The 13,462-nt window shown below is 37.3% G+C and overlaps 1 protein-coding gene across 1 annotated transcript in view; it reads right to left on the bottom strand.

Moving 5' to 3' along the window:
* Positions 1-13,107, bottom strand: part of LOC111874533 (huntingtin-like) — a gene marked incomplete at both ends in the record, with an annotated part of 40,902 nt that extends 27,795 nt beyond the window's left edge. Inside the window, 6 exon segments of the mRNA XM_033755488.1 lie at positions 1,320-1,626; positions 2,996-3,156; positions 6,928-7,083; positions 7,460-7,683; positions 9,872-10,285; positions 12,754-13,107. Of these exon segments, the coding sequence (XP_033611379.1) occupies positions 1,320-1,626; positions 2,996-3,156; positions 6,928-7,083; positions 7,460-7,683; positions 9,872-10,285; positions 12,754-13,107 (1,616 nt within the window).
* Positions 13,108-13,462: the final 355 nt, after the last annotated feature.

Raw genomic sequence — 13,462 nt, 5'->3', positions numbered from 1 at the left:
CTCTCTCTCGCACTACATGTTTCGGCACAAAAGTGCCATCTTCAGGTGCTTATTCGATTAACGTTAAACTAGTTCACCGCATGCCTTGTCGTCTTCATATTAAAATAATTAAAATATATATTTATCATATATATTGATAAATATCAAATATTAAAAATATTAAAATTGTTCAGGATTTTTCCTACGTCGTATCTCACTACTCGAGTCACATCTATCCTCTTCTGTCAGAGCACTCTTTCTATTTTCGTGTGTGTATTGTGCTTTATGTTGTGTCTTGCTCCTGTGACTGCATGTGTTATAATGCTGGGCCTGCTGGGTATGTGTGTGTGTGTGCTGTCTTCGTTTTGATTGAGTTAAGTGTATGCACTAGAAGACGGTGATATAAATCATGGACTTAAATCAGTGCAACAGGATGCTAAAATATAACATAACCAACTGAGTTAGTGAGTTACTTAGAGCAACCATCTTCAACCTGGCATAGGCAAAGACAACATATTTGGTACGTAAAATTAAAATTCTTCCCCGAATTGAGGTGCTGGAGTGCCAGAAACAAGCTAAGTCATCTCATTAACAGGTCAGAACCACATTAATAATTGATAAAATATTTAACCACATAATTTTGCTTTGCTAAAATACCTTAGTTCCTTTATTCATTTTTATATGATAGACAATACTATATTTGTTATTTAATAACTTGATTCTCCTTTTTCTCATTTTAAACTTACTATTTAATACATTATTTCAGGTGTAATTTATTTAATTTATTTTAGGTGTAGATTATAGACTGTATAACTTCAATTATACACCAACAACTCTGGGGATAAAAAGTTGAGAAGAAATTAGATCTGGGGGTAAGCAGACAAAAAAAGGTTGAATATCACTAGCTTGAGGACTGGTATGGTACAGTCGCTGTGAGTTGTTGCTGTTAGCTGAGGCAACCCACAGGAAGAGGAATGTCTCATGTTGGAAGCCATTATCAGGAGAATGGTGAAGATAAAGCAGACTGAGAAGACTTAAGCGTGTGCTTTAGTGAACCGTAAAGTGTGTGAATTAGTGAAATGGTTATAATTACTTAGAGTCACGGATTTGTAAGAGTTCAATAAATCCAATTACCAATCCAAAACCTTCTATAGTCACTAAGAAATGTGATAATATGTATTAAATGATGGAGAACTGCAGTAAGATCTCAGTCAGGATATGCGGTCTCTGAGCTGAGATTTCAAGATCTGAATCCAAGAGTTCCTGAACATACTACCCACTCAACCATGATGTTTGGCGAAATGAGTCATGTAATTTCAAACATTATGAATGAAACTTACTGTGAGATATTTGCTGGAAGACATAAGTAAAGAATGGGACAAAAGGGACACAATTCTAGAGAGAGCTGTGTCGATGTTTTGATGATAACAGCCATTTAAGTTTCCAGACAATGCATAAGGGGAGTAAATACTGAACGGAGCCGGCAGACTATTGATATTTGTAAGCTGCAGGAAAGCAGATGAACCACTAGAATCACTTGAAGGTGCCAACATTTCAGACAGAAACTGTTCACTGTAGCCCGCTCCTTTCACTGTTGCTGCATCCTGTTGTGGGTGGTCCAAAGGGAAGAACAGCTTTGGAACAAGTCTGCATAACAAAGAGAACAAAATGGCAAGCAATTAAGAAGTGAATAATCAAACTATTTTAAAAAGAATATGCTCATAATACAGTCTACAATATCGTATTATAACTCTTTACTTTACATTATAACAAATCAGTAATAGGGGTTTGATTCTTAGCATGGTCAGTAATTTGCCTCTTACCATGTGCGCTGACACCCTAGCACCATTTTCAGTGGGTACTGAGGGCTGCTTCCCCAGTGGTAAAGCAGCTGGAGTCTGAGGCTGACCAATCTAGTGCTAAGGTTTAGCTTAGAGCTCTACATCTACTGGTGTAGTGGTTAAGCAACCGGACATAGAAATAATGATTACAGTGCACATCTAAAAATATCACATAACATGGAGTAATAAAATAAGAATCAGAGTCAATATGGATGTGAATTTACTATAACCTTTCACATCGCATGATTTTCATACAGGTGTTCCAGCAACTTAAATCACTAATTATACAATATGATTAGCTAATAATGTTAACGCCAATGGAAGCGAACACTTTCCCGTTTAAGTAAGGGTTTTCTGTATCCTGGGTTTCTGGGTTACAACTCTCTATAGTCCAGCAGGTGAATACCAACATTTCAGGTGAACACACTACCTCCATCATCAGGAAAGGGACCTTATATGTAGGTAAAAGCAGTACACAGTATATATCCCAAATATTTATATATTATGATCCAAATTACAATTGAAAAATGCATGTTACATATTGTCACATGTTAATGACTAGACATGGAGCTTAGATTGGTAACTGGATTTATTGAACACTTAAAAATTGTAGCTAGAAGCAATTATGATGCTCTTGCTAATTCATACACTTGACTTCTCACTATAGCACACACAAAATCTTCTCAGTTTGTTATGTCTTCATATTCCCATTACTTGGTAGTGACTTTTGACAACACGGATTCTTTCTACAGCTTCTGGACTCAACGGCTCCTGTCCTCGCTGGTTGGGGACCCCCTCACAACTAACTCATGACTGCAAGTCTCTCACATTCTCAACTCCCAAAAACTCCTGTTAGTTTACCTTATATAACCTCAGCACAGACCATATAAAAAAACTGCTTCCAACACTTCTTCTGCTATTGCATGGTTACTGTTACAGCAGAAACATATTTATTGTGCCTTTACCATGAAATGGACAATGATTTAATAGTTACATGACAATACTAATTTTATAATTCTTCCTGTTACCATTCTAATAACTGATGACTTTGTTTGTGGTGGGCTAGTTTGTCTGTGTTTCATAGAACCTATTTACATCATAATGATAGTGACAGCCAAGTTCTCGAGAATATTAGAAAATCAGCCCTCCATAACATTACACCAATAGACACTTACCTTACAATTGCTTTAGCTGCAGCATGTCTCACTCTGACATCTTCATCCTTCAGGAACACAAATGCTATGGAACTAACCACTTTCTCTTGGAAGTCAGAGTTGCCCATCACGTGGTAGATTGTAACATAAGACAACTCACCCACCACTTCCACCAGCTTCACCTGGATAAAGAAAATAAAACATAAATTCATAAGATAAGGAGTCTGACAAATCCTAGAACCTACATGGCAGTGTTAGCATGTTATCACATTGTAATCAACTAATTTCCAATTGAGCCTGTCACTCACGAGGCCATTCTCACATTGTAAGAACTGCACAACAAAGAAGTGTGTTCTTTTCTTTGTGAAGTAGAAAGTACGACAAAGCACATACTGGTTACTGTTGAAACCAATACTAGAAACAAAAATATTAAGAAGTGTCACAGTGCAAAGGATGACAAAGCTACTTCATTTAAAGCCATACAAATTTGCTGTAGCAGAGGAAACAGACAAGGAAGAGTTTGTTGCATGGCTGAAATTTGTAACTTATTTTGTGAGGAAGTGTGTGGTGATGAAGTTGAAAGTTGAAATTAAAATTCTATTGATTTATTCTTTAAGGAATAATTAGTGACATGGAGAAGACTAAAATATATTTTGACAAAATGGATTTTATTTACAAATTACAAAATACAGAGATGACTAATTACATGGGTATATAATCACAATTATATATATATATATGGATTGCCAAAAACAAAAAATATGAATATGTATCTGAACAAAAATATCATCAGTATCTGTTAAACATTAGCAGTCGAAAGATGTTGACCATTTAAGTTTCTTCCATTCTTAATTCACTGCCGTATGTTTGAAATCACACACATACTATACTGCATATTAATAGAATTAAAGTGTAACACTGTAAGAGATTATAGTTAACCTGACAAAATTCTATAACACACCTGGCTTGTAGTCTTTTCCAATTTGCTGAAGAATGTAATTACCAGTACAAAAGTCCTCTACAAGTACTCAGGTACATATGAAGTAGTGCACTCTATGAACTTCCCCTCACTTTATTCAAATCTCAGAACATGTCGGAGTTTGAGTAATGATATTGTCTTCTTAACCTTTTAATAGGTGGTTTTCTCTGAGTACTGCGGTTTCCCCTGCCAATCTTCATTCCACCAATTGCTTTACATTCACCCTCACTTATCATCTGGGGCTGGTACAATAGGCCAGAAGTGGAGTACAAGGGACTTAGTCCCACCCAACTAGCAATAAAAAAGAATAACTTTTTAATAAAGGGTACTGAGTATGTTTTGTGTTCTTCCCACATTGCATGCCTTGAAATGACAAGTTAACTTGCAGCTTGCAGCATTAAATTTGTTATATTTTAGCGTCCTGTTACACTGATTCATGTCCATGGTTTATGCTAACACATACACATATCCAGCAGTACAACACATGCAGTAACAGGAGCAAAACACAACACAGAACACGATACACAAATGTATGTAGGAAGAATGCTCACATAAAAGAGGATTGGCGTAATTCGCGTTTGAGTGCGACGTAGGATGAATCCTGAAAAGTTTTATTATTTAGAATTCATCGACATATATGACGAATACAGATTTTAGTCATTTTAGAATGAAGACATCATGGCATGCAGTACAATAGTTTAACGTGCATAAAGACACCTGAGGATGGCATATTAGTGCTGAAACATGTAGTGTGGAAGTGAAGAATAAGGTGAAAAAGTGTATACACTGTAGGACGGTTGGCATAAACCATGGAGCATTAAATTTGTTACTGTGTATTATGATGAGTTTTAGAACTACCACAGTCAATCTGGTGTTTCTTTTTGTAGGTAAAGAAATGGTCTTCCAATATGTGCAAAACAAATTATCTCCTTTGTCACTGTCATGCACTAAAAACCACCAACTTTCATGGAAATAATTTTTATGGAATCTGAACAAGTGTGCTCTAGACAGCCAACTGAAGTGATTCTGTTAGCTATTTGTAGCTAATACACAGGCCGTCCCTGGACATAAAAACTGATTCATCTTCCTTGATTTCATTTTACTTTTTTGGTAGCTGCAGTGTTCAGTGTTCTGTCATTAGCTGGTTCACAATGTGATTTGTGCTTCCATCTCATGGTCTTTTTAACAACGCTGCTTGCTGTATGTAATTCTGCAAATAGCTTCTTTGTTCATCATCCTTGTAAATATATTGTAGACATGTCGGGGATTCACAGTATTCTGGTGTCATATGAGTAGGAATTTCAATACATAGCCATAGGGTCAAGTAGTAGGTATGGCTATGCTGCAGTCATAAGCGCAGTCTTTCACTCATATGTCTGGATGGCTTGAAGTGGAGGGAAAGAAGATGAATAAGTGGTATATGAAATTGTTCAGAAAGGCAACTCAACTCCACAGCTCCCAATTTCCTCATCTGTAGCAAAAATTTTGGTCAGAAAGTTGACCATTTGAAATTCAGACTAGACTTGATTGAAGGGTTTCTGGTGATGTATTCCATGCAGTGTGAAGCGACAGGTGGACAAGATGAAGACAGCAATGAAAAGTAAGTAAAGCTATCCCTGTACCAGGCCATGAAGGCCCATAGGGTTGTGAGACGTTGAGGGTCCCACATCATCTAGACAATCAGCTCAAAGATGGCGGTAAGGTTGTCAGCCTTACGCGCCAACCACGCTTTACTCCCCAGGAAAATTATTTAATTAATTCCTGGTACCCATTTCTGTTAGAGGCTGAGTAAATTCCAGGGCTGGAAGGATTAGGTCAACTGAAAAAAAATCCAATGACCTCATCGGGACTTGAACCCATGACCTTCTGGCTTGTAGCGTAGCTCCTCAACCACTATGCTACTGCATGCCCCCCTGAAGACAACAATGAAGAGATGTAAAGAACAACATTTTATTTGAAGGGTCCCTCCCACAGAAAAGAAATCTTAAATGACAAGACAGCGTGTGTTCAGCAGAAAGCCAGGAGTTTCTTGTTAGGAGTGTGATGTTGCTCTGTGTCCTGATGAGCATTCTGAGGCCTAAAACATAAAGAAAAATTTTTCTGAAGTAACATATAATGTGTGCACGTGTGTGTGTGTGTGTGTGTGTAATCTAGAGTGTAGAGTGAACTGGCATTCCCAATTTCATTCCAGTTGAAAGGAAACAATGAAAGTTATTTCAGTTCAAATTTCATGTCATTTTTAACCCTCCTTGAGTAAAATTAAAAATCCTTAAATACTGGTCCCACATCGTGCTACAGCTTGGCGATTAACAGCCCCGCTTTGAAGGGTTAACATCTCCAGCATCTTTCTAAACTAGGTCCATTTTATCACTGATATCCTTCCTGCTTCGGCGTGTGAGGTTGACAACCTTGAGCCGATTGTCTAGATAATGTGGGACCCTCAACATCTCACAACCCTATGTGCCTTCATAGCCTGGTACAGGGATAGCTTTACTTTTTACTAAAAACAAGAAAAATCCAGATTTTTTGTAGATATTCCAAGGTCGTATTGCTAACTGGTTCCACATCCTCAGTTAGCTTCCCCAGATTTCCAGGACCAAAGCCTACCTTCCTAAAATTGTGGGGAATCAAAGCAGAATCTATAAGCTCCTTGATCTAGCCAACACACAGAACTGTTATGTCTCAGAGCCTGAACTTCTAAATCAGTCAACACACCATTTTCTTTTGAAACTTCCTCACTCCTTAATTATACACTGATTCACTGACTATGGCTAATGTTATGTTAGTGTGAAAAACGGTACTTGAACTTTCCTGAAGTTGCCTCTTCAGGATAACAATGATCAACTGCCAGAATGATATGCCAAATCTTGCTCCCAAGCCTGGGACATAAATACGTGACTAGAACCACTGACAGAATGTGATTTGATCAGTACAATTCTACATCACATTGAAGTCTCCAGTTGTTATAACTCACCTTCACCAACCAATATGAATTATTCACTAAAAGAGGCAAAGCCCTCAGTATGGCTGCAGCAGACTGACTCTCTGCACTTTCCAAAAGCTCAGGCAGGCAAAGACTCACTGCTAAAAGTGTCTGACGGCAGCACACAGATGATTTGTCTTCCAAACCCTAAAATAATAAGAAAAATTAAAAACAGAACTGTATATGTTTTAATCTGTAACATCTACACCAAACATTGGTAAGAACACCTTTTTATGCATCCTTTGCACAAAATTACTGCAACAAATATAATGGGTGCTTCCCCAAAGGGTAAAGCTACCAAAGTGTCAGGCTGATCACACAGCACACGGTTCCAACAATTAGTATAAGCAGAGCTAAGACTGTGCCCTCTATACACCTTCATCGTATGGAGGTTAGAAGGAGAGAAAACTTAAATTCAATTACTTAATGGTTAATGTTCACACCACCATTTACATGGTTTTACTCACTTTATATCAAGAACAGACATCCTTATAACAGTCACTTCCCAAAGTGTTAGACTTACTTTAAGCAACAGTTTCGTTAATTCTGGGACTGAAATTTCACTTGCACCAAAATTCCGCTTGCACTCCGTTTCCACCCATTTGCGAAAGTTGCCACCAGACTGTATTAAAGCTGACTGAAGTAAACAGCCAATGACAGTGCTAGTGATGCCACGAAGTTGTGGATCTGGATGACTTGCAAACAATAACACATCACTCAAAGTCTGAACACCATTTGAGCCATGTACTGAAAAGAAACAGAACTCTAATGTAAATACAATATGAATGTTCTAGGGTGAAAATGTATGCGTATAGAATAGGTAAAATTTCAGAATGTAACTTCTGCATGAAAGAAGGGGAGTTTTAAAGTTCTCTACATGTAAACTGTTTAAACATTCAAGTTACGGCAGTCCTTAAAAACCATTACAGATGCATTACTGCATCCTGCCCAAGTCTCTGCCTTTAGCCTACCAGCAAAATACTACATAATAATATGCATTATGCTTACATTTTTGTTTGAATTATTGTCAGCAGAAGATACTCTGTTTTATAATTGATCTGTCCTACATGCCATAGATTCTTAATTTCAACATTTTCTGTCTTGAGGGTTATAGTACAATTTTCATTTCGTGCATCCTGTTGTGCTATTATATACAATTCTTTATTAGAGTCCGTCACAACATAGCAATACAATGGTCAAGGCTAAAATTAGCTCAGCTACATGTTTCAGCTCATAAAGCCATCACCAGGCAAACACATGATTACCATATACACACCACTGAACTGCAATTCCGATAGTGAAGCTGGATACTTGATAATTAATATAAGGCATAAAAATACAATGAACTATAAACTTATTATAAAAACGAAAGTTATGGTGTAAAATAAGGTTAAAAACTCTTCATGTGATATTCCATATCATCAAGTCAGTTGTTGCAATTTTGTTATATTCCCGCGGATATAATGGTATATTCTAGACTTGTATACATGTAATTAACTGCTTGGAGCTCCGTGGTATAGATGTAGTATAGTTTTGACATTAATACAGTATCTTATTTTGTATTTTCTGTGCAACTACTATCCCCCCCCCCAAGGGCACAAAATGTGAATAATGTTAAGTAACAGTGCAAAAGCTGTGGGCAGAGAAATGAATAATTCATTAACATTTCTGGGTTATGCATTGCACCATTATGATGGCACACTTGCAAATCCAGTTGCCTGCATGTAAGAATATAGTGTGGCTTTACCCCTTCATTTGGAACCAACATAAAGCAGCTATGACACTAATTACTTTTCTCTACTGGTTTATACATATGTCCACTGTGCATTCCTGCTGTGACTTGTTAACTCTGTGATAGTATCACCTGAATGAGATAGCATTAAGACAAAAATATCTGCTACTCTCATTATACTAGCCAAAAAGTTAAGTGAAAGAAATGTTTTCTCATATGGTTGTACTTGAGGAGAGGGAGTGATGGGGGATAGACTTGGGACAGGAACAGCTATGCTAACAACATGACTGTATAAGTGGTAAAGGACAGACAAAATGCAAGAGGCCTGATGGTAGCTAAATATGAAATAATAAAAAGTCTCACAAGGAAAGCAGAAAGTGTAAGCTACAGATTTCACATTGACAATTTTCTCTCATCTTTGCACAAAGGAGCTACAAACTGTTGAGGAACTGTGAGATAAAATTGTAAATGGAAGCTGGGAAGCATCAACAATAACATACTACAATGGAATCATGGTGACACACCTGCTTGGATCAGGCAACATGAGAACAGTGTCTGAAGAGAAAAGTAAAATGCATACATATTCATAAATACACAAATTCAGCAATGAATATACTTTTCAGCAGAACATTTTAGCAGGCACAGTTCCAAGGACACCCACTTTCTTTCAGTTCTATTACTAGTCAATAATCCCAAGCTAAGATCTGGTTCCCAGCATCATGCTACTGAATTAGTGATACATACATATATTTATTGAGACGGTAACCTTCTTCATGAATTATCTCCTACATGCAATTACCCCAGGATCTATCTTTCATGAATATAGTGATATGCCTATAATAATAGTATAAATGTTTTGGTTAGTAATGAAAGATCATCTATGGTAGATGTAATAACAGAGCGTCTGTCTGTGCGAACACAATGTCAGATAAAGATTATATTTTAGCAAGAGTGAAGACACTGACAACAATACAAGTACTGTAAATATAATTAGCAATGAATGCTTGCTGAACATTCCTATACACTCCAGTCTTCAAATCATCCAAGTATGAGGATTAGTCAAAGAGTCATGAATGCTTTTGCAAAATACTGTTTCATCTTAGAAAGTGGCTAGAAACAACAGATGCACTGGGCAACCAAATTACCAGCCCTCAATGTGTTAAGCCCACCAACTTTAATGGACTGAAGTATGTATTTTATTACCATCTTGTATTCCAGTGGGTTCCTTATTCTTGTCTACGCTGAGAAATATAATACTGGGGGAAAGACGGAGAATGTTGGCTATGCAGCTGAGAGCAAGTGCCTTCACACTGACCCTGACATTACTGTCAGTGATTGTGAAGCCAGCACATCCTGTCAGTAGGAAAGAAGCAGCCAGATGTCTAGAACAGTACACAAGAGGAACAGCAGCATCTGTGAATGATCCAACATCACACACTTGAAAAGGCACAGAACAACCCTGGGAAGCTACTGGTGATGGAGATGACATAATGAGACTTCCTTCTTCATCTCTGACATCATCGCTCTGAGATGAAAGTTGAGGTGTTATGGCGGCCACTAATGGATGTTTCGGAGTTGTACCTCTTGTGGGACTCTGTGGGCCTATATCTTCATTATCTGAAACAATGACAAAATAAAATGTAAACGTAAGTTTTTGCATGTTTATTAATGATATATTATAGTAAAGGATAAAAATAATATACTTTAATTTATTATTAACAAGTCATACAGTAGTTACAGAGAGCAAAATAAAAACAAAGAAATTCTAAATATTTTTCCTAAAGGTAAGCTTAAAATCATGAAAACATCATTATTGCCTTTCAAAATATTTTAGCAAAACGGACTGAACTGTTTTCTCTTTCTTTAAATCTTCATACATATGCTGTTAGACACAGAGCACTTCGTCCACATCTCAATGCATTTGCATGCTTCAATTGAGGTTAGGGCCACCAGCCATAATTCTTTGCTTCATGACTTCTACAGCTCTAAAGATATCTTCAAATTGCTTGAGAGTAAACTCCTTCAATTGCACATTATCTCATTCTTTGGCATCTTTGTTTGCTTCTCCAAATGCTCTGTGTTGATCTAAATGTAAAAGTTCATCAGTAAATTTCCAGCGTGAACTGAGCAGTTCCTGAACATTGTCATTTCATAGGCCATCAAATCCAAGTTCACTTCCGATATTTGTTATTTCTTCTATAACAGTTTCTTTTTCAAAATCACTACCACCTGCAGCATCTAAAACCCTAACAGTAAGATCAACTGCACATGTGCTGGCCTCACATTAACTGAATTCTGGTTCACATTAAACAAGACCTCGTAACATTGTACAATTCATACTAAATGAAATATTGCATTAATCACAACCTTGCTGTATATAGACTAGTGAGACCATCATACAAAGTTTCATCCATAAACATACTGTACCCAGGACTGTTTCTAAAATTCTGTTTTAATTGTATTGTTTTGTACCATATTGTATTTGTACTTTACATGTTTCTAAGTTCCAGTTTTGAAATGTATTGACTTAACCATGCTTTGACTTGTTACAAATTCAAGCCTTTAGGTCCACAGAACATATGAGGGCTATGTGGAAAGTAACTTCCAGTCAGCCATTAAAAAAAAGTTATTATGCATAAGAAAATATGTACATACTTAAGCTACTTGTCAATGGAGTCACTGCTGGAATTGAGACAACTTTCCATATAAGGGAATAAGTTCTTGTATGCTTGTGTCAAAGAAGTCTGCCGCCTGTGAGCTAAGCCACATTTTGACATCTTTCATCAAATCCTCAATATTGTTGAATTGTTGTGATTCCAACCAATTTTTCAGGTAGGAAAATAGGTGGTAGTTGGTCGGAGTGAGATCAGGGCTGTTAGGATGATAATCAACTCCCAGCTGAAATGCTCCAGCAGTGCTCAAGTGTGAGCAGCTGTATGCAGACATGCACTGTCATGGGCAAGCACCACACTGTATGTCAGCATTCTGCACCTTTTTTTTCTGAATAGCCATCCCTATGCAGTTTCTTTAGCATTTTGCAATACACTTCTGATGTTACTGTGGTCCCTTGTTGCATGACTTCCATCATCAGCACTCTTTTCCTGTCCCAGAAAACAGCTGCCATCAGCTTCGTGGCAGACATTTGTTTAAACTTTTTTAGATTGTTTGGTGAATGTATGTGCACCCACCGCGACTGCTCTTTGGTTTCAAAATTCACAAATGAATTTTTATGTGTTGCATCCTGTTGTGTGTCATTCAAAATGGGCATATTTATATCCGTCGACACGACAAATCGCACAAAAATACTAACACAGGTTCTTTATATTAAAATGTTAACATGACATGTTCCAACCCTTACTGGGTCACCATCAGGTGTGTCACTTTGTGCTTGGGTGCTGAGCTTTTTGTTTAACATGGATTTATATTTCTTTTTTCAAATTTGTTATGTAGTTTATTATGAGCTCAAAACTTCTAATGATGGGAAAATTATATATTTTATGTTGCTACTGGGAGATGCCTGACATTCTCTCTCAATATAAAAACACAAAACAATAAAATATGTCAACTTAATTCTTTAAAAGTTCTGTAATGTGTTTGATATGCACAATTAAGTCACGTTTAATCTGGCCACTCTGAAGCTGAGAAGGTAGTTAGAAAGGTGCTTTGAACATAAAAATATTAATTTCTAGAAGTTAGAAAAACTTAAAGTCAGTTACCATAAAAAACTACAACGAATGCCTGGCTTCCATCTCACAATATTAATTTATTCCAGGTGAGCAGGTCAATGACTTTTTTTGTCTTGCTTATGACTTCTTCCACAGGTGCTACAGTCCATGGATAAACCTTGGATTCTTTTATGACTGCTTTCCACTAGCTGTGATCCTGTGTCTTTCATCTCAAATTTCTAATGCCCACTGCCTCCAAAGCTTCTTCAACTGAATCAAGCCACCTGACAACAGGTCTGCCTACTAACAAAATGCCCTCTGATTTATGAAGCATTAACTTCCTACAAGGGTTATGCTCCTGCCCTACTTTGATCACGTCCCTGCTTGTGGCAGTCTTCCCTATTTTCTGTAGACTCTTACCTTGAATCTTCCCAATCCTGATACTGGAATAATCAGATTGGTTCTCCTCCACAATACTACTGCCATCATCATCGTCTTCATCACCATCATCATCATCATCATAATTGTCATTAACAACTTCCATAGCATCCAATGCTGGACTCTGAGTCTCATTCCCATATAAATTTGACTTATCAATTTCTGTCTTTTCAAACACTGGCTTCTCCAGTGAGCTTGCCACTGTCAATTTTTCAGCACTGGTCTCGCCTATCCATTTCTCTATTGATGGCAATTTCAGGTCGGGTAGCTCTGGATCAGGATCCAGTAAAGAAATTTCATCCCCCCATGTAAAGGGCTGTGCTACACTCATCTGACCTGTAACAGAAGACAACATATCAGTGTTAGAACAAATTGAATGAAGTTATTCTGGAAACAACAAGCACCTGTGAGAGCAAACAAAAGTGCGCACTCTCTTGTCATTACTTCTTTATAATTAAACGAGAGTGACAGATTTTTTTCAAATAAATAACTAAAGGAGTAAAATAAAAAATTTAACCTTAACTTCACCAAAAGTTTGGTAGTGGCCTTCCACCTCTGAAAGAGATTTAAGCATTATAATGCAATGGCTTAGTCATCAGGATCTTGTCTCTGAAAACAGTACATCACAAGATTGATACTGTTGGGGGGAATGGAGCATGGGGAAGTACCACTGAGTTGTCTGGTCTGTGGG

The sequence above is a fragment of the Cryptotermes secundus genome, unplaced genomic scaffold (genome assembly GCF_002891405.2).
Source record: "Cryptotermes secundus unplaced genomic scaffold, Csec_1.0 scaffold807, whole genome shotgun sequence".
Taxonomy (NCBI): Eukaryota; Metazoa; Arthropoda; class Insecta; order Blattodea; family Kalotermitidae; genus Cryptotermes; species Cryptotermes secundus.
Note: the sequence above shows the minus strand (reverse complement) of the source record. Positions and strands in the feature narration are given on the sequence as shown.